The sequence below is a fragment of the Larus michahellis genome, chromosome 2, assembly GCF_964199755.1.
Source record: "Larus michahellis chromosome 2, bLarMic1.1, whole genome shotgun sequence".
Lineage (NCBI taxonomy): Eukaryota > Metazoa > Chordata > Aves > Charadriiformes > Laridae > Larus > Larus michahellis.
The window spans coordinates 157970606-157997223 of record NC_133897.1 but is presented as its reverse complement, the minus strand read 5'-3'; the positions used below and the strand labels follow the sequence as shown (position 1 = coordinate 157997223).

Below are 26618 nucleotides of genomic sequence, written 5' to 3'. Positions count from 1 at the left end.
TTCCCTAAAGCCATTATTGAAGTCACATGCAAAACTGATCCTATTGGAAGCACAATTTACTTGAAGCACCTTCGCTCCACTTGGCTACAGAAGGAGCAAAAATCCACGTGCTGGTCTCTGCTTATAAGCCATTTCTAAGAAACAAATACCTTAATCTTAGCAACAGCAGGGTTTGGTATTTCCAACCAGAAGCTTTTAACAGAGAAACCTTTCTGGAAAAGTTAAAACCTAAGCAATCAACTTTTCAAAGCCTCTTTTGTGGAATGAATAATGCTAGCTTCAATAAAGCTAGAGGACCCCAGACACGCATGGCACTCGGTGACTTCATTCCAGCACGGAAGATGTCACCCGGTTGCCCTTCCTCACAAGCACTGAATACAGCAGTACCAAAGAGACCGTATTCCTCGAGAGCCAAGCCTTCACAGCCTTGCTTACAACAGCAGCACCTTCTCACAATCCTGTTTAGATTAGTAAGGAATGGAGGCAACCTCTGGCCTTAAAGCATGCATTTATTTGGGATTTGTAATGCATATCTTTCAGAAGACCTGATGCTGCAGTCATTTTAGTACTGTGTTGAGCCTGGGTTTTGGACTTTAGCCCATCAGTACCGACACATCAGAATTTCTAATGGGGAAGGGAATTCATGGAACCCTTGAGTGGGAGAATAGCATCACTGCTCAAGCCTGACAGTCCCACCATGGGGCAGTGACAAGGTCCCCTGGATACCACCACAATGTATCTAAGAGGGTGCTGCTCCTGGCGGACGGAGTGCACACACAGTCCTACGAAGTACATGCTGCTGAGGGAGAATCAGGGAAGCAGTTTTGTGATTTGTCATCTGTTCAGATGACTCGGTATATCTGCAAGGATAAGAAAAGTTATTTTCTCAGGCATCCATAGACAGAGACACTTCCAGGCAGAAAAGTGTTTCTGCCTTTGAAGTCCAGGAAAATCAGAACTTAAGTATCTAGGCAAGGAGAGCCTTGAGCAGTTTTATATTTTCATGGAGTTTCAAATTGAGCAGAAGATTTTATCTTGTTCTTACTGAATCGGACTCCAGGATGGAGTTGAAGGAAGCTGTACATTGGATTCACTGGATCTAGTAGGCATTGTTAATAAGCAGATCTACTCTGTCCTGTGAGAATCACAGAACCATAATTTGGGCTGAAAGAGACCTGCAGAGCTTATCTAATCCAACCCTCTGCGCAAAGCAGGTCTTCTTAGATCAAGTTGCTCTGGGATGTACCCAGCCCAGTCTTTAACACTTCCAAAGGTGGAGATTACACAGCGTCTCCGGGCAATTTATTCCAGTATTTGACCACTCTTCTGCTAAAAAGAAAAACAACACCCAAATATTTGAAATGGGATTTTCTAGATTCCAATTTATGTCTGTTGGCTCTGTCGCTGTCCTTCTCACACAGTGGAGAAGTGAGAGGAGCCCAAATCTGAAGCAGCACTCCAGATGTAATCTCAGAAGTGCTGAGCAGAGGGGAAAGATCACTTCACTGGACCTGCGCGCTACACTCTTATTAATACAGCCCAGGATGCAGTTGGCCTTGCAAGGACATGCTTGAAACATGACTTTTAAAGCCAATTCTATGGCTTTAATTAGTCTGCACTGGAAACCTAGACCTGGCACTGTTTCCCTTCTATGCTTATAAAAGAAGGTGCAACCGAGACCGTAAAAGGCCACAAATTTTTCAGAGTTCCTCATGGATGAAGACTGAGACAAAAAAAAAAAAAACAAACAAAAAAACCCAAACAAAAACCAAAACAAAAAAAAAAGAAAAAGGAGTGACGATTCACAGGACTTGTGGATCTTGCTGAGTTTCATTAATACACAAAAGTGTTCTGTGTGACAGAGTCAGGGAGGCACTTCAGAGGATCTAAAATCAGAATAATTTCTCATTTTTCCTCTTGTAACCAAGCTACAGTTCATTACATCTTATCCTGAAGACGTGGATTTTATTGTTAGACCTTTGAACAAAGAAATGGCACAGACTGGAGGAATTGTTTTGCCTGATCTTCTACTGTATACCAGCAAAACAACACTGTCCTGTTTCTGATTAGATTATCTTAGGATCAGCAAACTGTAAATGCTAAAAAAGGGAGAATATCCAGTAGAATTAGACTGTTGAATCAGTGCATCCCAGGAAGAGCACAATGCACACTTCATTCATCTCCCCTTAAAGTCAGTTGGAGTCTTTTCCTCAACTTAACTAATTTGATTTAGTTTATAAGAGCAAATGAAGGACATTTCAGGTGAAAAATGGGAATCTGCATCTTCAGGACGTGTCTTTATATTGCTCATTCTAATATAAAAGCTGCACTGCAAAATGGCTTCGCATTGAAATCACTTTGAATTTGAGGCAGTGGAGATTTAGGCTGATTGTTGCAGACACTACAGTAAGCGTTTTAGTCCTTTGGCATGGTGGTCTTGCTGCTTTCCAAAAAATAGAGTGTTCATATTTTCCCCTACAGATGATTTATCTTTACCCACAGCTTTGCTCATGCTGTTATCTCCTTCATGTGGAACCATAAAACACTTAAACCAGAGCAAGAGAACACCATGCTGCAGAGAAAGAGCCAAGAAAAGGGATTTGGTGTGGAGCCGACAACTTTAACATATACAGGGACTGTCTGAAATTAAGCGCTGCCTGTAAGCATGAGCGTCAAGCTCAGTCTGCAGCTGGTATCACATGCGAGGAAGGAGAGCATCACCAAGCTGCTTTGAGTGCTGCTGAGTTGAGACGAGTTCAGAGCCCTGCCCTGAGCATCCCTCCTCTGCTCTGACAGCCGGTGGAGGAGGATCAACTGGAATGGCCAAGGGGCTTCCCTGCAGCAGCCGATGTGATCGTGTCAGACTCCTGCCTAGCAGACAGCCCAGGGAAGGAAAGAGGGGAGTCAGGGAAAGGAAAGAAGGAAAAAAAAAAAAAAAAAAAAACAAAAAAACAAAAGGGGAATGAAACAGCAACAAACAGCACAATGCTCACACCATCCTCGTTCCCCAGCTGGAATCGACCCACACAACCAGGCAGGAGAACATCTGTCTCCAGAAAGGCAAACGCATACAGCTGTCAGTTCGAACACGTATTAAGGTCATTATTATGAGCACACACATCATTATCCAGAAAGCACTTTATAAATCCAACCCAGCAGTGCCATCCAGCAGGCCAGAAGCTTCCTTGACAGTAGATTCTACTAGGAATGTGATTTTCATCTCACTAGTTCACAGGATTGAAGGAATAACCATCTGCTCCTTGCTCTCCTCCCACAGGCACTAACAGGAAGGGCTTAGTGGAAGTTAAGGATAATACTGATGCTTTCTTGAACAAGACGCGTTTCCTCTTCCTCGTGTGCCTTCTGCAATTGTTTAACACAGCAGCCACCGTACCCGCTATTTGTCTACGAAGCTGCGCAGGTTGTCTCAAGGAGTGTGTTTAACCAAGGTAGAAAATGTTTCTTGGTGGCAGGCAGTAATGAACGAATCCACGGGAGTGACTTCAGCCCAGGCTCAGCTGGTCCCCTGCAGCCTCCGAGGTCTCAGCAGCATCATTAGTGAGTTACAGGAGAGGGATGCTTGCAGCCAAGTGAAAATCACCTCTGTGGAAGGTGTTTGGCGTGCGTGCTGCAGGTAGTTTGCTGCATATCGTTTCCAGAGGCAGACCCAGGTAAGGAGCCAAGGACCTCCCTGAGCACTGTGGACATCAGCACGCTCATTGAAATTCGGACACTCCTCCTGCCTAGAAAAACATAGCGCCTACCTAGCAATTTTCCTCTTTGTCTCCATGGGCCTTGTTAGCAGGCACTCTGAGCACCTCAGGACCTTAATGGGTTTATTTATCTTTGCAGCACTTCAGCGCAACAGGTAGAAGCAGCTTCTATTCGCAAATGGAGACCAGAGGCCTGAAAGCATAGATCCTCCCATTTCATTACTTTAGTACTCCAAATTCGTTGCTAAAGCACCCTTGGTGCTCTCAAAGGTCTCATACTGCTCTCACACAACTTTGCCGGTGCCTCACTCTGCTGGGGTGTGCATGCAAAGCTGCCTCAGACTGATGCAACCCCCACCCCACGAGGTTCCCCGAGCCCTACCTCAACGCTAACGCCCCAGAGCAGATCCTTCAGCTGCCTCTTCCCTCCTTGTCTTGCTCAGCAAATCCCTGTCCCAAAGGCATACTCATCACACAGCTGGGGCAGATGCAGGTTCGCTCTGTGCATCCATCTGTGGTGAGGGCTGTGGACAATAAGAAATGTGACACGAGGCCTGTGAGAGTCCCACGTGGAGGGCAAGATCTGCACCGTTCCCTTGCTATCCTCCACCCACGCATGGCAAACCAGGGTAGCCCAAGGCCTTCTCCAGGGCAGGTGGCTGTGTACAAACCCCACAGCTGCTGCCCCTGCGGCACTGCAGCCTCAGCAGTTGAGACCAGAAAGGGGATGAGTCCTGCTCTGCTGGATTTGGAACAGGTCCAGCAGAAAGCCCTAAACATCACCTTCGCAGGTGGCTTGAGGCTTTGTATCTCTGATGCTTTCCATTGGCTGGGGAAGAAAAATACCAACCTGTTTCCCAATCTAACAAGTGAATGACAAGGTGGATGAACCACCCGACTCCTTCTCCTCTACCCGGCCACGGACCTGCAGAGATGGTTATGGGGAGCAGCTGCGGCCAGTACTTCTGGGTCAAATCAACAAGCATCCAGAGGCAGGATAAAGACAGCAGACCCCACCGATCCCCAGCTGTGTTACCACTTTGTGGATGGCCCCATGTTCTGACATGATCAGACTCATATTCTGGCACAGACACCACTGGCATCACAGAAGGAGCCACTTTGCTTGGTGGTTCCCCTGTTCCTCCTCCCCATTTCAAATGGAGGCATGAGGACACAGTCATAGAACCATAGAATCATAGAATCATAGGATGGTTTGGGTTGGAAGGGACCATAAGGATCATCTAGTTCCAACCCCCTGCCATGGGCAGGGACACCTCCCACTAGACCAGGCTGCTCAAAGCCCCATCCAGCCTGGCCTTGAACACTTCCAGGGATGGGGCATCCACAGCTTCTCTGGGCAACCTGTAGTCATATCATAGATTTGCTGGAGGAGGGGAAGGAGTCACATTACTTTTAATACTTAAATGTTTTATTAGCAGCATGGCAATGGCCAAAGAAAAGGCTCCTTCCCTTTGCTAATGGCTTCTGCTTAGGTATTGCACACCAGGAGCAAGCATCATAAGTTTCTCCGCTGAACACAGCAATCCCACCCTTTCCTGGCTGCATATGAAAGGACACGCTGTGCTACCAAGGCAGCCAGCAGCCCGGTGACGTGCTAAAAGCCACATTAAAGGATGAGCTTTTGGGGAAGAAGCTCAGCATGAGAGAGAGATGAGAGATGCAAGGAACTGGTAGTTCTCATGCTGGAAAGATGCACGTGCTGTACCTCCTTCCTTGTTAAGTTACATTTGAAATATAGTTGCTATTTTCTGGGGAAAAAAAAAAAACAAAAACGGACTGCATTTTAATTAAGCTTTGCCTGCTGCTCAAGTCAGTTTGATAGCAATTCCTAAGAAACCAGGCCTCTACTGACATATGAATTACTTCATTTTCATTTGCTGGAATGCACCAATTAAAATCTCACAGTGCAAGTGCTGCTTCCGAGATACAGCTTGGATGCCTCAGTCAAAAACTCTGTGGCATTGGCAATCTCAGCAATTTATTTTGCCACGGATCACATTTAGTCACAAATTACAACGTTGAAAGTAGTTAACAGAGCCATAAGCTTCCAGTGAGTTTTAGAAAAAACAGGCTTTGCTGACGCGATAAACATGGCGGTTAGAATCTCCCCTCTCTGTTCTCAAGATGCGGGTGTCTCTCTGACCTGCAGCTCCCTGCACTTTCAGGTCTTGAATATATGGTGGGTCATGCTACACTATATGGAATACAAAAGATTGTACACTCAGAAGCAGCTCTTGGTGCCCCCAACGTTTACAGGCTAAATGCAGATAAAATCTTCCTGACACCAGAGGCTCACTGTGTCTCTCATGTCATGTCGAATATCATGAATCTCAAGTTTTAGAAATACCAAGACTCACAATATTTGTTGACATTTTGAGGTGCATAAATTTTCTGGTTATCTGAATTCCCAACATTTCTCCTAGAGACACAAGCAGAGCCAGCGAGTAGTGACAGCTCCATTCTAATTTCACACATAATGTCAAACACAAGTCACAAGCTAGTTGTGCCCCTTCTTAGGGGGTCACTTTATGAGGCCTGGTCCAACAGAGGTATCAATATGGCTCTAACACAACAGAAACCAAGAGGAGATGATTTCTAATAGCGTCTGGGTTACACCATTCATGCAGGATATATGAGACCCGGAGGCCCAATGTCTTCCTGAGAAGACAGGAACAAAACTCTTCCATGAGCACATCCTAAAAGCAAAACTTTCAGATCTTTCTGTTGGGTCTGTCTGAATGACTCCTGATTAAGATATTGCATGATTGTGAGACATCTGAATATTCATTAGAGAGGACCTCAAAGTACCCTCATCCTCTTCCTGCATTTGATCTAAGAGCCGTTGTCATTCTATTCTTTTCTTTTTTTTTTCCCGACTGGCTGAATGGGTATTTAATGAGCCCATACAAAGCTGAACAGCTTCAGTGGGACAGAGAGAGCACGACTTGCTCAAAAATAGCCTACAATCTGGTGGCTTTCAGTACTCTCCTGGGAGATATCGGTTTGAGTTCCTTCAGTGAGATGAGAGACTTCAACCTTGGTCTTTCATACCCCAAGGAAGCAACCTGAAATATTAATGCTTTTTATTAACTGACATGGCACCATTTCCTCTTGTGTGTGAGAAACAGCCAACCTCATTAAAACACTTAACCTTGGGAGAGTATTAGGTTGTATGAGTGAAAGGAATCGTCATTTTCCAATCGCCAGCAGCTGTCAGGACACTAGCTCTCTGTCCTTTTCCCCACCAGCCACCTCAGGCATGCTGGCTTTGATGAATCTCATTTTAGGTGGCACTCCTGGCTTTACAAGAACTTTGTGCCTGACTCAGGCGTGCAGATTCCACTGGACGGCAAAGGGGCAACAAACGAAATGTTAAAATTCTGAATCCAAATTTCCTTGGTAGACTTAGCTATGGCTGTCATGGAAGGACACCACCCATCAAGGACCTCTCAAGTCACACACCACGCTCAATTAAGAGCGTGATTGATTTCTACAGAACTTCACAGAAGAACTTCCACGGACTTCACTAGGAAGTGGTTTATTCCTCTAGTGCCCCTAATTCCACCATGGTGTTTAAGCACTCTGCTTTGCTAGGTCTATGATGCTGTAGAGTGCTTGCATGCCAAATGGAGCACAGTTTATCTCGGTTCTCAAAAAACTCTACTGAAAAATGGAAGCTATTAAATAATTCAAGGGTGTCATAGCCATCAGCTGGCTGAATACCTGCAAAACACAACATGCTTACAGAACATGATACTAAGCCTTGTCTTATGCAGAAGTACTGCTCTCTAAGGAAAAATATAAATGTATAACAAGAAGACTTATTTCCTCTCATACTGGATCTCATTTAATAACAACAACAATGGGAACACAGCATTTCCCATCCAAGTAAGGATGAATACTGATCACAATCAACATCACCTTTTTAATCTCTGGGTGTAAGATGTGTGTAAGGTTAAAGAAATCATTGCATTGGAGCAACAAGATGATATAGCATTGGGGCAACAAAATATCTTTGACACCTAATTCTCAAAACTAGAGAGTTTAAGTTTAAAGCAACCAGACCGAGCACTGCAAAGGTCCTTGGATCATATCAGCTACATAGTCAGATAGACTAATAAATGCACCTGCTCCATAAATGGTCCACAGCCTGTAAGCCAAGAGGTACAGTCCCCTCTGCATTCAGCAACAGATTGGGAGTATACGGATGTGCAAACTCATCTGGGAAAGTGTTGGAGGGCTGTGCAGAGCAGAGGGAGCCAGACCTCATGTAGATTCACCCCAGCTTCCGCGCGATCTTTGCAGGGACTCAGGTGGCGAAGCTGCCTGGAGTGAACCTGCCCCACAACCACACCCGGGTTTTGTCTGGGGTGGAGTTTTCACTCCAAAAGAGAATCTACAAGGAACAAATACTTATGCGATTTGGACGAGCAAGTGATTGGGACCTGAGAGTGACCCCGGAGAGGTATTGTATTTAACAGTATGGGCATCCCTGTTGACTTATCGGAAGTGTTCCAGCACAGCTGTAACTGTGGTATCCACAGCTTCCCTCTGTGACATGCACAGTAGCTGAGTATCTCCAAACTGGATAATAAATGCCAGCACACTGAGCCAGGAGTCACCTAGTCGAGGAGCCTCCAACAGCAAGGTCAGAGGTGTGTCTTCAACTCTGCCCTGCTGTTTAGGTTCCAAGCTCAGCAACTGCACAACCATTCCTCCCTCCAGTCCAGATCCACAGACTGCATTATCTTTAGCAGATAAGCACCAAAGTAAATCTTTTTCAAAGGCTATGCAAGAGGTCAATGATCTCTTTAAAAGCATAGTCACCGAGATAGCACGTCACTGCCACCAGCCCCCATCCCTTGTGCCGGTGGAGTTTAGCTCCTTTGAGGCTTAGAGGTTAAGCACGCAGAAGTTTTAAGCGTCATAATTTTAGGCCCCAGCGCAGGTGATATATAGGCATTGTAAGTCTGTTGTGGATTTTCTACCCAATGTTTTATCTGCAGGTGCAGTACGCCGTTATGTATGTGTTTTATGCCACAAAAATACTCGCCCATGGTTTCTGATCCTAGAAAGCAGCAGATTGATCAGAGAATGTGGATTCTGAGGAGCAGTCATTGAAAGGAAACTCAAAGAGATCAAAGAGATCAAAGCAGCTGACAAGGTGCAGAAAATTAAGCACTGGGGTGAGTTGAAGCAGACAGGGAAAAACGAGAGAACAAGCCAGAGAGCTGCAAATACTTGTGGATGTGCATGCACACACGAATGACTCCTCTGGGCAATACGGAGTTTCCACTCCTGCACAGACACAACTTTCCGCACATTGCAGCAGATTCAAAAGGAAACTTCAACACAGGGCTGCCAGACGGTTTTAGCCAAGAAATAAAAATGCTCCAAAGATAGTAAGGTACGGTGCTGAGACACAGCTTTCAATGCAAATGGGAGAACACGAAAAAGTCACTTCTACGTTCAGTCTAGTTCCACCTTTTAGGATACTCTCACCTCTGCACATGCTCATCCTTAATTACTGAACCGATTTCACAAAGCTCTGACTATGAAGCAGGGCCCTCTTTTGTCCAAGAGCAGCTGTAGAGGAGAGGAACTGTAGAGTGAAACAGGAAGGGCTGAAAAAATGACCTCGACATTAAACACATTTTGGAGGTGTACCCAACCAGCCTGGGTCCAATCCTGCGTCTGAAGCACATCTAGTTTCACCGAATGCAAAAGGAATGTGTGTGCACTGTTTGAAACCACCCCGGGATGAGAACCAAAGTGTGCGTGTGTGTTGGGGGGCTGGTGGGGTGTATTTCGAAAGCGCACCCTTGATGTGCTTTTCAGTTCTCTAAAATGCTCCCATAGACAAAGCCACCAGGTGAATTCAAAGCAAAAAAGGTCCTGATCCGGCTGCCTGTCACCTGCCGCCACTGCCCCACCACCCCAAGCACAGTGGAACGCGCATCTCCCCAGACCCAGCAGCAGCTCCTCTCCCCACCCCAAAGGGCAGGTCTATATTTAAAACCACAGAGGCGTATAATCTGATGGAGAAGATATTCTTCGAGCCTGTGGGCAATGCCCAGCACCCTGGTAACACCACATTTGTTCCATCATTCACCGTTGTTTAGCGAATCCTCAAAACAGCGGTGTGCAGTTGGGTTTATAAATTACAAGACAACAGACAAAGGGAATACATGAGACAAAATTAAAGACATTACTCGTAGCTCCCATAAATTATCTCTGTAGTCTATTTTAACAGCATGGATTTACCAGTGCACGTTAAAATAGCACAAATAATAAACCCACCTAGTAGACTAACTGGGCATTAATGAAAAAGCAGAATATTGTTTTGCATTCTCCAAAACATAGAAAGAAAAATATTCCCACCAGTTCTGATAATGCCTTTCCAGGGGGAAAGAACCATAATCTTCTATATTGAAAAAAGAGAGTGATCTCTTGGAGTCGGAAAGAAAAGAAATTAATAAAACTAATTACAGGCTCCGCTCATGGAGGAATCGAAGGCACTAAGCCAGCCCAGGAGAGCCGGGCTCTTTGATTTTGTTCGCTTTACAACTTCCCTGGTATTGTTTGCGGCCCCAAGGAGGCACCTCCCGGCGCCCCCGCGGAGAGGGGCTGCGGGGCGACCGCGTCCCCCGCCGCAGCTGCGCGCCGCTGCGCGCCCCTCCGCGGCCGCGGGGATGATTCCCACGGCCCCGCACCGAGGCTTTGCATCGCCTCTTGCTGCTGTCCCGGGCAAACTCCGGCTCCCAGTTACTCCCCCCTCCCCCCTCTCTCCAAACTGGCGGTTTGGGCTGGCTTATGGCACTGTTCCCTTAAAGGGGCCGTGCGCGAGGGTGTGGGGGGGTGTGTGAGTTTGTGTGTGAGTGTGTTGCACACCAAGAAGAGCTTGGCATCCGCGGCGCCGACCTCCGCTCGCAGATCAGCCCCGGCGGGGAGTACAGCGCTTGGCGTGTAGGAGAGAGGAGAGGGGAAAAAAGGTGCGGGGAGGAGGAAAAGGGAGGGGGGAAAGAAACGGGGGGGTGGAAGTAAAAAAAAGGAGGAAAAAAAAAAAAAAGAGCTGCCTCTTTAAATGCTGGGGGCTGAGCGCTCGCCGGGGCGTCCGCAGCCGGATCCAGCCTCCCTCCCCTCGGCCGTGCTTCTCCGGCGCTTGTTGCACGGCCCCAGCGCGGCGCACGGGCGCCGCTGCTGCGCGGGGGAGCGCGGAGCCGGGCCGGGGCCATGATCCAGCCGCACCGCTCGCCCAGACCCGCCGCCCGCTCGCCCTAGAGTCGCTCCCGCCGCTCCGCTGCCTTCCCCCGCCGGGTAAGTTTGCAGCCGCCCGGTGCCGGGGGAGGGCGCGGAGGCGGGTGGGGGAAGGCACCTGGCCGGTAGCTCCGGTTCGGCTACCGGCTGCGCGGCTTGCGGGGCGGGGGGGGGGGACGCAGCTCGGCTGTCCCCAACTCGGACCTCCCCCGGTGTTTGCAGCATCCCCCCCCTTTAACAGGTAGCTCGGTGCCTGCCGGCGGCTCCTCCGCCTTCCTCCTCCTCCTCTTCCTCGCCGCCGCCGCACAGGTGGCGGTGCCGCCTCGCCTTCCTCCGTACAGGTAGTGGGGAGTCCGCACCCCCCAGGCCGGCGGCCACCGCCGCCCCTCCCCAAGGGGCTCTTGCGACCCCCGGGGGCTGCGCTGCAGCGGGGAGAAGTGGGGTGGGGTGGGGTGCGGGGGGGGGGCGGGACCGTGCTCCGCCACCCCCGTGCTCCTCCGGGAGCCGCTCACCCCGTGCCTGCTTTCATGGCCCCGCCGTGCGTCCTGTCGTTGCAGCGGGCATGGGGAACCAGGTGGAGAAGCTGACCCATCTGAACTACAAGGAAGTTCCCACGGCCGACCCGACGGGTATGGACAGGGATGAAGGGCCCAGGATCGGGGTCTCCTACATCTTCTCGAATGATGACGATGAGCTGGAACAGCAGCAGGATTCGGTGCACGACCTGGGGGGGGAGAACCCTGCGCTGCAGCCCTACGATCCCCAGCTGCACGAGGTGGAGTGCTCAGTCTACTACCGGGATGAGTGTATTTACCAGAAGAGCTTTTCTGAGGAGGACGCGCTGCCGGAGGAGGGTGATGAAGGAGGCGGGGGGCACCTGAGCACCTACACCCCAGAGAACCTGCTGAATCGGTGCAAACCGGGTGACCTGGTGGAATTTGTGTGCCAGGCCCAGTATCCGCACTGGGTGGTCTACGTGGGGGATTTTCAAGTTGTGCACCTGCACAGGCTGGAGGTGGTGAACAGCTTCCTCACCGATGCCAGCCAGGGCAGACGGGGCCGCATTGCCAACCAGCTGTACCGCTACAAACCCCTCAGCCCAGCTGTGGTGGTGCGCAACGCTCTGGAGCAGGTGGGTTGCAAGGACCGAGACCTGAGCTGGAGAAACTCTGAGTGTTTTGCTGCCTGGTGCCGGTACGGCAAGCGGGAGTTTAAAATCGGCGGGGAGCTGCGCATAGGCAAGCAGCCCTACCGACTGCAGATCCGGCTGGGTGACAAGCGCAGCCACACGTTGGAGTTTCAGAGCCTGGAGGATCTGATTATGGAGAAGAGGAGAAATGACCAGATTGGTAGGGCTGCTGTGATCCAGGAGCTCTCCAGCCACCTGCAGGCTGCAGAGGAGGAGGAAGAGGAGGAGGAAGACCATAATCATCATCCAGGTGCTCGGACTGCTGTGGAGTAGCAGCCTCAGCACCACCATGCTGCTTAGCCTGGGTGATGGGGATTAAAACTGAAGGCTGCGAAATTGAGCTGTTATAAGCCCTTTGGGCCGCTTTGGTGCAGCTTCATTCCAATCACATGTGAAAGGAAGGGGGAAAGCTGATTAAGTGTCTGTGCTTTAGTGCTTAACTCCTTCAGTGCTTGATGATAAAACCACTGACTCATTTGTAGAGGATAAAACTCAGGGCAATTCTACCCCTCTCCACTCCCAACTCTTTCCCTTCCTCTCGGCCCTCTTCATGCATAGCCTTTCCCTCCACCATCTGCCAGTAGGCCTGACCCTACGAGATGCTAAATGCCTTTGACATCTACTTATCAGCAGAAGCTAAGAGTATTTAATACTATTAAGAAGGAACCAACAACTTTCAGGACATGGCCATGTAGCTCGGAGCACATGATTAGTTTGGTAGCTGAGAAGCGTGAGGATATTGTTTTCCCTTCTCCTCCCCTGTTTCCCATCAGTTGTGGCTCCTGTTGGTATTGCAACGAGTTGCTTGCTTGCCTGCTGCAAGGCTTCATGGCTTGGTAGCCAGCCCCTCAGAAAGGCATAGGGGAGAAATCTCCACTAATTTTAATGAAATGGGTTTGATGTGCCTGCTGCCTTCTTAATTGCTAGGAACTTGCAAGTGGGCTGGGGGACCTCCTCCTTTGCTAGCCGTGTGTGGCTTTGAGGACAGAAGATGTATTTGTTGCTGACCGGTCCCAGGGGAGGAGGAAGTTTGTGACCCTGATAAAGGAGTCTGTACGTTGGTGTGTGCTGGGACTCTCACAGGCAGATCCCAAGCTAAGCCAGTGCTTGTTCCAGGCTGCCTGGCTTCCCCTAAAGCAAATGGTAGAGCTCCCAGTTACATCTGCTGTACATCCAGGCAGAGAAGCAGGTTGCTCGTGTGCAAGAGTATGTCTTGAGTAAGCTGTCCCTTGAGAGTGTGGCCTCTTGGCTGGGTGTTCCTGGCCGTGACCATGTCACAGGTTCTGCACCACAGTAAACACAGCTGTGATGGGAGGGAGCACAGGCTGGAAGGCATCACAGGCAGGGGATTTGGGTGTTCCTTCTTTCCTTCCTTACTGCAAAGCAATTTCCTCTTTATTAGGGATTTTGTTTCCATTTTTCCTAATTTTTATGGTATGCAGCTGAGCTATAGCATTAGAGAAATGGAGAGGACATGCCTCCAAAGTTGTTGCACAAGTCCCTCATTAAATAGGAGGGGAGGGGGAGCGTGGCGCTGCCTGCCTCGAATATTCCCTGAACTTGTTTTCAACTCTTGAACTGGTCTCCCGCACAGGCAGCACTGTCAGATCTTTGTCCTGGGATCTGAAGTGTGTGAGCAAACACTGATTTGGAGGCAGTTTCTCATGCAAAATTCCTTCCCCTTAAAGCACAATGGTGATGAGGTGAACTTGAAGATAAGCTTGAGTTCATTTAAATAATGGAAACTAACTGTGTGATGTGAACTTGAAGCATAGTTAATACCGTCTTCCCCACAGTTGTTTACAGTTACACCACAAATAGCAAAGTACTTCACGTCCTTTCCACCCCTGAGACGGGAGCAAAGTTTTGTCATTTAAGAATAGGTAGATACCGGCTTTTGCTTAGTTAGGACTATATGAAGCAACGTTGCCGATATGAGCCAAGTAGATTGTGGTGGTGTGTTTTCTGCCTAAAGTTCACAAGCAAGGCAAAACCTGTGAAAGACTACTTCATCCTCACTTCAGGAGGAGAAATAACTCTTAGGGTTATGCAAATACACCATACACAGTTTCCTTAACGACTCCCATGCTTTCATGGCTGTGAAATACCCAGATCCAAAGGAGAGTTTAACAAGCTCCGTTAGAATGCTATAGCTCAGGTGTTTGCACTAAGTTTCTCTTCTTTTTTTTCCTCCAATATGCAATTGAGTTAATACTCAAGTTACTGTGGTTGCCAAGCAGATGTACAACCTTGCTTTGAGAGCATAATAACTCCCCATATCTAACTGTAATGGGGTTAATATGTGGATGTCTGCACACAAGTTTTATACAACTACTAGTAATGACTAAAAGCTGAAATGATCACTGAAATAGTCCGAAAAAGAGTGAAGGAGAATCTCTCTGTTGTACTGACTGATATGAGACAGCTGAGATTATCTAAACCATGAGTAAATGTCTGGCTGCGGTTTCTTTCGTACTGAAACCTTGTACATAACAAAGTTTATTTCACTGTGTAATATAGGTATGTAAAATAATATTTTCTTACAGATATTTTTGAAAGTTAAAACAAAAAAATCCCTTCATAACCTTGCATTTGAAAGTAAGTTGTTATGCACATTATTTTCCAGTCCTCTGAATGGGTTTATTTTTCATTAGTGATCTAAAGTATATTCTAGGTCATAAAGTATAGAAACTGCTATAAATGTCAAATATTATGTATCTACAGGGTACTAAACAGTAAAATAGTTGTGAAAATATTTTTCCCTTGTGTCTAAAACATCAGAACTGTGACACTTAGCCATTCTTCTCCTTTGGAGATACCCTGCATAGTCTGGCTTTGTTTTCTGTTGTCTTTTTTTTGCTTTTTGCTTTATAAAAAGGAAAAAAAAAAAAAAAAGGAAGGACCAAATCTGCTTGGGAATGGAGAGCAAAGCTTCTTTAACCAACTGAAATCGTGTCTTGTGCTGATCTTCGTGCTTCCCTGTACCAGTCATGCCTTTTGGGATAAATTCCCCCAGGCACAGGGCCTTAGCAAAGGTTCCCAGAGCTTGCACTGCTTTGCCAGGACGGAGAGGGAAGGGGGAGCTTGTCTCACGGCAAAGCAGTGAGACAGCGCGTTCTGCTGTGTTGGAAAACCTATATGCTCCTCTGACACCTACTGAACACAGGTGTTCAGTATTTAAAGAAAAAAATAAATAGATATTTGGAATCCTTAAATTTCTCTGCAAGCTATGTTTGGGGGTTTATTCTGTCTCCCGCTATTCCATTAAGTGCAAAAGTAGAAGAGGGGGGTGAAGCCTGGAATTTTTTTGTTTAGTCTGGAAGAGGGCTTCCTCCATCCAGAGATTTCTTATTCCAGCAGATAAAGATGCAACTGTTGCGTCTTTAACAGGCGGGTCTGTTTTGCCTACCTGTTGGTTAGGAAGTGTTATTTAATAGGTGCTACTAAACACCACTGCAAGTGTTTCTAAGCAGCCTGGTTTTAAAGCTACAGACCCATAACGAGCTGGATGTGAGAAGAGGAACTGCTGTGGAAGCACGTCACAACTGCTTAGTTTCTTGTCTTTGCTGTATTGTACTCAGTTACTGTCTGCAGATTAGGCTGGGATTTCTAGAGCTTGATTTTTAAAGAAAAAGGTTTCCCAGAAAAACAGACTTTTTTGTGTATGTGTCTACTTCAAGACTTTTGTGTGGATCACAGAAGAGAGGGGAAAAGAATAGATAAAAGTGCTCTTCTCTGCATCTTCTTCTGTAACATATAGAAATTCAGGTGCGATCCTTCTGCAGAACTTCTGGTTCAGCAAAGGTCCTAAGCCTATACTGGAGTTTGAAGTTGTGAGTAGACCCTACCTGGAGCCACTTGGTAAATCAATAAGACTATTCATGTGCTTGAAGTTAAGTGTATATTTACATTTCTTTGTGAATAAGGGCCTGGCGTGTCAATCTTGGGGTCTCTGGTGGAGGGATGGAGGATCTGAGGTTGCATAATCACTGGGGGAGAACAAGTAGTGCTGTGAAAGCTGTTTCTCAAAGGGCCTCTTGTGCAAACAAGGCTCGTGGAATCCAGCCCAAACTTTGGCCCCAGTTTCCCTCTGGAAATCCAGGAGCTGCCCTGATTTGGTGAGAGGTGTATTACACAGTAGTTATAAACTAAGCTGATGATCGTGCTGCAGACTGTTCTCTGGTATCTTTGTCTTGTCATGCTCGAACATTCCCTTGCGTTTTTAGCATATAAAGTTAAATATCATTTGTTTTAAAAGCCCTTTGATTGTGCAAACACTTAATCATCTATATGAATTTACTCATTTGGGCATACCTACTGCTACTGATACGATGACTGCCATGAATATCATTATGCACGTGTTAAGGCTGGCAAGACTAAGTAAGCCCCAGATGTGTAAATGTAGCTCCAGCTAGGAAATGTAGATGAGCAGTCTTATTTCCCTGGAGTATTGCTGTGTTAGATGCAAAGAATGTCTTGGAAAAGGCTTTATAGTAAAACCTACAATTATGCCTTGATGGAGTAATTTTAAAAACACAATTTAGACATTCGCCTTCCATGGCAGTGAACAAGGACATAAGCTGAAGACTATTTCAAGTTCTCCCTGATTCTGTGTGAATGCAAAGTATTGATTACAGCAACTCTCCAGAGCTCACCTGGCCAACACAGTAGGCAGTTGCAGGGTAGGGAGGGAAAACACCCCCAAAATACTTCAAAAACTATATTTTCTTACTTGGAAAAATATATTCTTCAGACTGAAAGACCCTAGGCTATGGAAGTAAACTTTCAGTTGTTTTGTCTAATGAAACCCTAGGCAAACTTCTTAAGTTTTGTTCATTTAAATTCAATATTCCTCTCTCAGTACAAAAATAGGTAATATTATGTGATGAATATATTTCAGATTTTGAATGTAATAGTGGTTTTCTTTTTCTCTTCTCCTTTGGTTAAGTTTTACCAAAGGTCTGTCCTTGGGTGTGTGAAGTGTGTTGTCGAGTGGTTTCCCACCTGTGCTTTTCTGACAATTAACAGCACCAACCATAATTCTAACAGCCACGTAGGAACAAATATTTTTTTGAAAGCACAATTTTAATTTTGTATAACAGATCAGAGACTAGTAACTAAGTAGAGGTAGGAAATACGTTGTTTCCAACCGCAGTTTCTATTTGTAAGAAATCTATCGTTAATTGAGTATGTGTTCACTATTCTTATAAATCAACGTGCAGTGATAAGGCCAGGTGTATTGTATGATGGGCTTAGATTTTCAGATTAGATTTTTTTTTTTAAACTGTGGATAGGAAGAAATTGGGGTGGCTTCAAACACCAGTGGTTTAGATGTTTCTTTTGCATTAATATTGAACTAGAAGCTTTCTTTAAATGCACACTTGAAATTCCTGACATTGTAACACTTCATGGAATCATCCACAATAACAAGTGTAATCACGAACTATGATTATTCCCCCCCCGACCATGAGCGTTTTCTGTAAGCTGTCTTTTGTCAGTAAATGTTGAATTGTTAGTGCAAATATCTTCTTTTCCTGAGAAAGAAGTACAGATCATTGATTGTACCATTTCCTTCAAAATGAAGGGCATTGCATAGTAACTAAAAAGAAATAAAAGATTTATAGTATCTTTTACAACCTTTCTTTCTTTTCTTTGTTTTTTTGAATGGTGTGTTTTTCCCCAGCTTTTTTGGGAAAATAATGATTTCTCATGATGGATGCATCAGACACAAAACAATCAATGTTTTCAACTGGCTTCACGTGTCAGATCAAAATCTAACTCTTTGGTTGTGTTCCTGCTCCAAAGAGAGAGGAAGAATAACCTCTGTGCAAGGCCAGGCCATCATCTGCTTAATAGGCAATAGTTGTATTAAATCCGATGAGGATCTGGCCCATAATTTAATTTTAAAAGTGGAAAATGAATTCTGCAGAAGATCATATAGTATTAGTTGGCACCCGGGCTTGTCTTGTCTGCCAGCAACTGCTAAAGGAACAGATGTAGTGTCTGGGAGAGGGAGAAACAAGAGATCATCAGAACTCACAGGGAGTTTCGGGGAAATCTGTACAACTGTTCAGTTTGTGTGATGTTTTGTTTCGTGGAAGCTCCAGGGATCGGTGTTCTACCTGCAGCAGGTGCAGGGATGTTTCATACTGAAGGTGATGAGGGTCATTCTGGGGACCCCAACATAAGAAGGACATGGACCTCTTAGAGTGGGTCCAGCGGAGGGCCACAAAGATGATCCGAGGGCTGGAGGGCCTCTCCTATGAGGACAGGCTGAGAGAGTTGAGGTTGTTCAGCCTGGAGAGAGTCTCTAGGGAGACCTTATAGACTGGTCCAGTACCTAAAAGAGGTCTACAGGAAAGATGGGGAGGGACTCTATCAGGGAGTGTAGTGATAGGATGAGGGGTAACGGTTTTAAACTGAAAGATTAGATTAGATTTGATATTAGGAAGAAATTCTTTACTGTGAGGGTGGTGAGGCACTGGAACACATTGCCCAGAGAAGCTGTGGATGCCCTGTCCCTGTAAGTGTTCAAGGCACGGCTGGATGGGATTCTGAGCCACCTGAACTAGTGTAAGATGTCCCTGCCTGTAGCAGGGGGGGTTGGAACTAGAGGATCTTTAAGGCCCCAAACCCAAGTGTAACTATTCTGTGGTTCATTGTGTTGTTATATCCATAGAGTAATGGTTCTTAATTCATCAAAGCCTTCCACTGTGTGCACATCCACAATGATGGAAACAGGGATACAACAGACAAACTGTACTTCTCCCTGAGATCCTGACCAGAAAGAGCTATTTGAATCTCACACCAAAGCACCAAGTCGGCTCAAGCAAGAATACTTTGAGTGAAACCATCCTGAGGAAATTTAGCTGTAACAAGATAAGACTTCTGCTGAAAGTACCGGTGGAGATCTTAGCCTTTCTGTGGGTTGCAGCAGTCCTTGACAGCCTTCTCACAGGTGTGACAGAGTGAGACAAATTCTTATAAAAGAGACAGCAGTTTTTAAGGCTCAGGGCCCCAGGTGGGATTCCACCACAACATTTAATTTCTATCTCTGTCATGGACTTAGGTGACTCTGAACAAGATGTATGAAGCACCCAGCTGTGCTCTGTGTGACTGCAGGAGTGCCTGAATTTTCAGGTGTCTGATATTAGATCTGAAAAAAGAACATGAAGAACTAAAAATGTGAGTTGGGCGACTGAATCAATACCTGAAAATCCCCACGCAGCTGCCACCTAGCACCGGAGGCCATTAAACTCTGAGGCTTGATTATTATCTTTTTTTCTTCTTAATTTATTTACCATAGTGTTTCCAGAATCTTTAGGTTCTGGGACTTTTTCTCACCCAGAAGTTTCTCCAGGTACATAAAGTAAAGCAGTTCATGACTTCTCTCACAGCCTACGTGCCCATAGAGAGGGAGATCAGCAAGCAGGATTCAGCCTCCTGGCTGCTCCCAGAATGTATCTGACCTCAGATACCAAAGAGGAGCTTTTTAAAAAGAACATTTGCAGTGCCCTTTCGTTTCAGAATGCACCTGAGCTAGAAATAGGTTATTGTAAAAATCGTTTACAGGGACATGGACTGTGATGTGGTCTCTGCACTCCCGGCTGTCTATTCTGAGCTGGTGGACTTCTGCAGAGAGACTTTCTTTTCAGTTCCCTCTTTTCTGCACTGTGGATCACTTCCAGCAGAGCACTCTTGAAAGTCCTCACACCACAAAATCTGGAAGTGATAGGAAGGCTGAATCCCCATCGCCCCCAGGCAGCAAAGGAAATAAGTTTTCAGTCTTCCTCCATCCTGAAACTATGTTCAGATCTATAGGATACTGTATAAAGAAAGGCTGCCCACCACTGACACCTCCTCAGGTTGTCTTTATAAAGGCAGGCAGCCTAGGTCTTAATTTGCAAGACTGATTGCTTAGTGCTTAAGGGTGGGAGGGACCTCTGGAGATCATCTAATTCACCTTCTTACTCAAACCATGGGCAACTAGAGCAGGTTACTCAGGGCTCCATCCAGTCAGATTTTTAATAACTCCAATGATGGAGACTGATGACATCTCCAAGCAAACTTGCACCTCTTATATACTTTTTTTTTTTTTTTAATGTTTTGAGTTTGCCAAGAACTCCTTGATCATCCATGGCACCTTTGCTTGACTTCTTGCACATAGAAATAGACCATTCGGGAGCTTAGAGGAGGTGACTGATGAACACCAACCATGTGTTATCAACCTCCTCCCCGGGACTGTGTCCATGCGATTCTTCAAAGCAGGTCCCTAAGCAGGCCAAAGTCTGCTCTCATGAAGTCCAGGTTGTGATACTGCTATTTTGTCTTGTTCCTGCCTCTGAAAATTGTAAACCACCCTATCTTGTGGTAACCACAGCCAAGGCTGCCCAGACCTTCCCATCCCCAAACAATTCTTCCTTGTAAGTGTGCTCCAGAGAGCATTTACTCTTACTGGCTCCTTAATCCTGTGTCAGGAATTTGTCATCAATATACTCCATAAACCTCTTGGATTGTTTGTGCACTGCTGTGTTGCCTCTCTAGCAGATACTGGGGTGGTTCAGGTCCTCCATGAGGAGTAGGGCCTCCAATCATGAGGCTTCTTCCACTTGTCCACTGAAAAAGGCCTCATCTACTTCTTTCCAATCAGACGGTATGTAGCAGCCACCCACCACAACGTTGCCCATATTGGTCTGCCTGCTAACCCTGACCCATAAGCTCTCAGCAGGCTTATCACCCATCCCCAGGCAGAGCTCCATGGATTCCTGCTGCTTTTGTGTAAATGACAAGTTCACCTCCTCGCCATCCCAGTCTGTCCTTCCTGCAGAGGCTGTATCCATCCAGTGCAGCTTTCAGTTGGGTGAGTTTTTCCTCTACATCTCTGTGATCTCAGAGAGATCATAACCCTGCAACTTCATGCAAACCTCCAGTTCCTGTCATCTCCATGCTGCATGCATTAATGTAGAGGCACTGCAGAGAGCCCACCAGCATGCTTATTTCCCAGAGACCTTGTCCTACAGAGCTGTCCTATAGACACTGTCTTATTTCTGTGCATACACTTTGCACGACTCTACTTCTGCTGTTTTTAAGGCCTCTCTTGTCCACATCAATCTGCACCCATTGCTTGACCACCCAGTTTGCCACTTACTTCATTGTGGTTCTTGATCTTCCTTCTTCATCATTCCTGTGTTAAAGCACTCCTCACCAAGCTGACCACTTGTTGGCAAATACATTTTTCCCCTCTTGGTCAGGTGGATACCGTTTCTCCCAGCAGTCCTGGAACCTCAAAGAAGGTCCCATAGTCATAGAAGCCAAATATCCCTTTTGTTCACACCAGCTGTACAACTAGTCATTGATGAGCAGGATCCATCCAGTCCATCTCAAGCTCTTTCCACTCACCAGCCGGATCAAAGAGAAAACCACCTGGGCCTCCTCCATGCTCTTAGCCACCAGAATGATGTATTAACTTGTGATATGCTCCAGATCTCCCCAGCCATGTCATTGGTGCCCGTGTTGAAAAGCAGCATGGGGTAATAGTCTGAGGGATGGACAAGCCTTGGTAGCCTCTCTACGTCCCAGATCTGAGCCCTGAGTGAGCAGCAAACCTCCCCAGACAGCAGGTCAGGTTAGCAGATGGGAACCTAAGTCCCCAAATGCAGGGAGTTACCCCCCTGCTGTCATACACTGCTCCCTCCTCATGCTGGCTTAGGCATACATGGCTGAAGTGCTTCATTGCACAGAGCTCCCAGCCACTCATCTGCCACCAGGGCAATATATGTATTCTATAGTTGCAAGTCTTCAGGAAAAGCAGGAGCCTTCCTCCCATTTCCAAAAGTGGCAAGTTTCCAGCTTTCACCATCACTGGAGTGTCTGTTTTCCAATTCAATAAGCACAGACTCAACCTGTCCTTCCTTCCAGCTGGGGGTTCAGACTCCTTTTGTATCTGGGTCTTGGAGAGGATCCAGTCAACCTCCTTTTCATCATCTCCGATGCTGCACAGTCTACTGACTTCCTGCTGCAGCTCCTTTTCTTGGTGACATGGATCCTTCACCAGCATACACATGCAGACAGGGGGCCCATATTCCTCAGCCCCAGCAAGAGGGCCCTGTGGCCTGAGACCTGCAGAGCTGCATCTTCCCCGTAGTGAGTCAACCTTGGCTAAGGGCCCAAATCCCCCAGTCATTCTCTTACTCCTACTGACAGCGAAAATAAGATGGAAAAGATCATGGGTCAAGATAAAGACAGAGAGATCACTTACCAATTACTGTCATGGGCAAAATTGACTCAACATAGGGAAAATTAAATTTATTGTCAATTGAAATACATTTGAATGGTGAGAAAGACAAAAATTAATAAAACACTTTCCCCCCAACTCTCACCCTACACTGAGCAGCACAGGGCTGGGGATGGGGGTGTGGGTCCGTCCGTGCCAGCCCCTCGGGGCCGCTCCTCCCTCCTCACCCCTCTCCCTGCTCCAGCGCGGGCCCTGCCCCGGGCTGCAGCCCTTCAGGGACAACCTGCTCCCGCCTGGGCTCTCCACGGCCGCAGCTCCTGCAGGAAATATCCCCCCGCTGCGGCCTGGGGCCCTCCCCGGCCTGCAGGGGGGGTCTCTGCTCCAGCGGGGTCTCTGCAGGGCTGCAGGGGATCCCTGCTCCGGGCCTGCAGCACCTCCTGCCCTCCTCCTCCTCCGCCCTGGGGCTCCCTCTGCTGCTGCTCCCTCCTTGCCTTCCTCCTCCTCTGCCTGGGCCGCCTTCGGCCCTTTCGCAAACCTCTTTTCCCCCCGGCGCCCCCAGCTTGGCTGAGGGGCTCAGCTGTGTCCTGCGCTGGGGCCCTTGGAGCCGGCTGGGACCGGCTGGGACCGGCTGTGTCCGGCGCGGGGCAGCCCCGGCTGCTCCACACACAGGCCGCCCGTCTGCCCCACTGCCAGCAGCTGGGCACAGAGACCCCATATGCTTTCTCAGGAGCTTGGGCTGAGACATGCCCTGATATTGCAGGGACAGTTGTGTGCAGGTGTGGGGGACCGTGCCCTGTGGCACATCACCACCAATGCCGAGAATCTCCGCGTGTTGTTCTCAGCAGAGCTTCTGGCCCCTTTTGTGCCAACTGCTGCGTCTGTTGGCCACAGGCTGCTAGCTGTACGCCAGGCCCAGCAGCTACAGGGGCTTCTTCCTAACACCTGCTGAAAGGGTGCTTGACCCTCCTGGTCAGGAGTCAGATGGAAATGAAGAAGTCAAAGCACCCTTTGATCAGGAAACGCTGGCAGAGCTTGTTAGAAGGGTCTGGAGCTTGCTAGAAACCCATGTCAAACGGTCAATAAGACTTACTAAGTCGCTCTGGGTCTTACTTACTAAGGACTGTGGTCCATCCCTGTGTTGGAACCAGAATTTGTTGCTTGTATCAAGTTCATCAATGGAAATTAACCAGAACTGTTAAGAACCAAGTTAACTGGGGTTCTTATAAAAGTCAGGGGTGTCTCTAATTTTCCCGTGCTCCTGGGCTTGTCCTATTCAGAACAAGCATTCTGGGACAAGCTCTGCTCTTTCTGTACAGTAGTTAGTGCAATTAGGTCTCAAGGTGTTTACACAGTATTAATCAAGTCAGGCACCAGAGGGCAGAGGAAATGAAATAAGGATGTTCTGGACCATGAAATAGATGACTCACATCCCTGGAAAAGGTTTAATTGAGCAAAACAGGTACACAAGTGTACCTGGTCACCACAGAAACTGTAGAGAGGAAGATGAGCCTCCGGGGAGAAGGATCAAGGCACCTTGACAGCACATAGAGAAATGTGTGCAGTGCTTATGTAAATCGTGTCTGTGGAGAATAGGCCTTCATAAGCAACTTGTTCAGCTCCAATAGAAGGCAGTTGGCAGCATTCTTCTTTGATGGCAAGTTGAACGAGAGCCATCAATGTGTCCTGGCGACCAAAAGGGCCAACCATGTCCTGGGGTTCATCAAGCACAGCGTAGCTAGCTGATCAAGGGAGGTGGTTGTCCCACTCTACACTGCACTGGTGCGGCCCCACCTCGAATACGGTGTACAGTTTGGGGCGCCTCCATATAAGAAGAACATCAAACTATTGGAGTGTGCCCAGAGCAGGGCAGCCAAGATGGTGAAAGGCCTTGAGGACAAGACTTATGAAGAGCAGCTGAGGCCACTTACCTTGTTCAGCTTGGAGAAGAGAAGGCTGAGGGGTGACCTCATGGCAGTCTACACCTTCTTGAAGGAGGGCAGCGGGGGAGGAGGTGCCGATGTCCTCTCTCTGGTGACCAGCAACAAGACACAAGGGAATGGAATGAAGCTGCATCAGGGGAAGTTCAGATTGGACATTAGGAAAAGGCTCTTTATTGAGAAGGTGACTGGTCACTGGAACAGGCTCCCCAGGAAGTGGTCATGGCACCAAGACAGTTAGAGTTCAAGGAGTGTCTGGAAAATGCTCTTAGTCATATGGTTTGGTTTCAGGTAGTCCTGCAAGGAGCAGGGAGTTGGGCTTGGTGATACTTATGGGTCCGTTCCAACTTGAGATATTCTATGATTGATTCTTTACAATGCTTCTACTGGAGCTGTTGGTCATGTCCAATGGTGAAACGATGCTCTGCTGGGAACCTCAGTACTGCGTACAGTGAGAAGCATATCCATGACACCCAAAGGTGTTACTCTGTGAAACACCTCTGATCCTCTGATTTTTCCTCTTTGTGTTTTCTGTGTTTTTTTTCCTCAGCTCCTTGAGAAAGCAATGCTTCTATGAAAGGGATGTGCAGAAGGAGGAAATGTACAGTTGTGGGGCAGGCTGGTGTGCACACCTGGTCATGGTGTTCTGGGCTACAACCTGTCTCTTGGATCTGGGTTCCTCAGCCCTCACTGCAAACTGAAGAAACGAGAGATCCATGCCTGGACTCACAGATAAGTGGGCAGCTCAAGTGTTTGCCTGGAAAGTGGTTTCAAACCTCTGCTCTGCCTAATCCGAAGCATAGTCTTGAACATAGAACTTGAGCAAATGCTCTAACCAGGACTTAGGGGCAGAGCCATTTGTATTCTCTGGATCAGTGAATATTTGACCCACCATATAAAAGCAGAAGAGCATTACCAGCAGGGAACAAGAAACCTCTGCCTTCAGATAGCTGGCAGTCTTGTGGTTACAGTGTTCTCTGGAGGTGTGAGACACCAAGGCTTCAGCTCTTCCAGCAATTCAGAATTTTCAATGACAGTGACAGGCCTTATCTTTTTAATCTGATATGCACAGTGCCACAGCTCTAAGTAAGCCCAGAAGACCAAGTCCCATGGTGAACTGTTCAGTGTCAGGCTCAAAGGTTCTCTGTAGTATGTGCTTGAGCTACGCTTTCAAGAGGCAGGAGCGCCCACAGCTCCTGGACATGCACGCACACATGCAAGAGGATGTTTGAAGGCATCGGGCCAGATCTTCTGGGCCTAGGAACCCTAGGACTTAGCCACCTTAAGTGTTAGTGGACCAGCCTTCTGTTGGTTTTACCAATACAAACTACAAATATGATTAAAAGACATACCCAATCATTAACAATTTTCTGATTATCCCTGAGGATAAAATAGTCTCTCCTTTCCACACACAATTCTGCATTTGCCCACCTTCAATAGGCCCTAATGCAGGTTTACCTGTTTCCAGCCCTTGCATGCCCAGATGCATCTCAGATCCCCATCGCATGAATTAATTATACTACAAAGCACAGGAAAGAAAGCCATTAAATCTTGAATTAAGTTATTAAATTAAAATATTACTGCAGAAATTCAATAGCAGCTTGTAGCCCGTGGGAAATGACTCTGCAGGGAAAAACACCATTTGCAGGTGAGGTGGCACTCAGAGCACCTTATCATATTCATGGGGAGGAGGCGCTGACCCCTGCAGAGAAGCTGCAATTATAATGAGTCTCTTAACCAGGAAAAAGCAGTTATCCCAGTACGTTTGTGATGGAAGCTGAGGTACTAAATAAGATGCTAGCAGGGTATAAATAATGAGGTGGTACACAGCCGCGTGTTGGAACCGAGCCACTAGAGCAAGATAATGGCGAAGGCACAAGCTTAACTTACATTGCGCAATTCCTGTGGGAAAGGGGGTGGGAGGATAGTGCCACATGGAAAGCTGATTCCTCAACTTGTAGAGAGTAACATAACTCCCTAGCCCTGCCAGTCTTTGTTCAAAGCCGGAACAAGTAGAGTTGAATTACTGCAGAGGTCTAACCCTAGGTGCAAGGCTAGATTCCATCTGAATGTGCTCCCAAACTCTGGACATACAAAGGCCGTTTCTGGCTTCGCATAACTAAACCCATGCTGAGAAAGGGAAGAAGCTGCTGAGTGCATGGGCCTAGATTCATCAAAGAATTTAATCAGTGTCCCACTGAAAAGGGATTTGAACTTATGCATGACTGCTCTGATAGTCTGAGACTATCAGAACATACATTATTTGA

At 47.2% G+C, this 26618-nt stretch overlaps 1 protein-coding gene across 2 annotated transcripts; it reads left to right on the top strand.

Moving 5' to 3' along the window:
* Nucleotides 1-10588: 10588 nt before the first annotated feature.
* LRATD2 (LRAT domain containing 2) lies at nucleotides 10589-15052 on the top strand. 2 transcript variants are annotated; one of them, XM_074577820.1, is made up of 2 exons: nucleotides 10589-11051; nucleotides 11549-15052. In XM_074577820.1, exon 2 carries the CDS (start codon nucleotides 11554-11556, stop codon nucleotides 12451-12453), a length of 900 nt encoding a protein of 299 aa, XP_074433921.1. In that variant the 5' UTR covers nucleotides 10589-11051; nucleotides 11549-11553; the 3' UTR covers nucleotides 12454-15052. The 2 variants fall into 2 exon arrangements, with proteins under 2 accessions (XP_074433921.1, XP_074433922.1); XM_074577821.1 differs by having other exon boundaries at nucleotides 10590-10726.
* Nucleotides 15053-26618: the final 11566 nt, after the last annotated feature.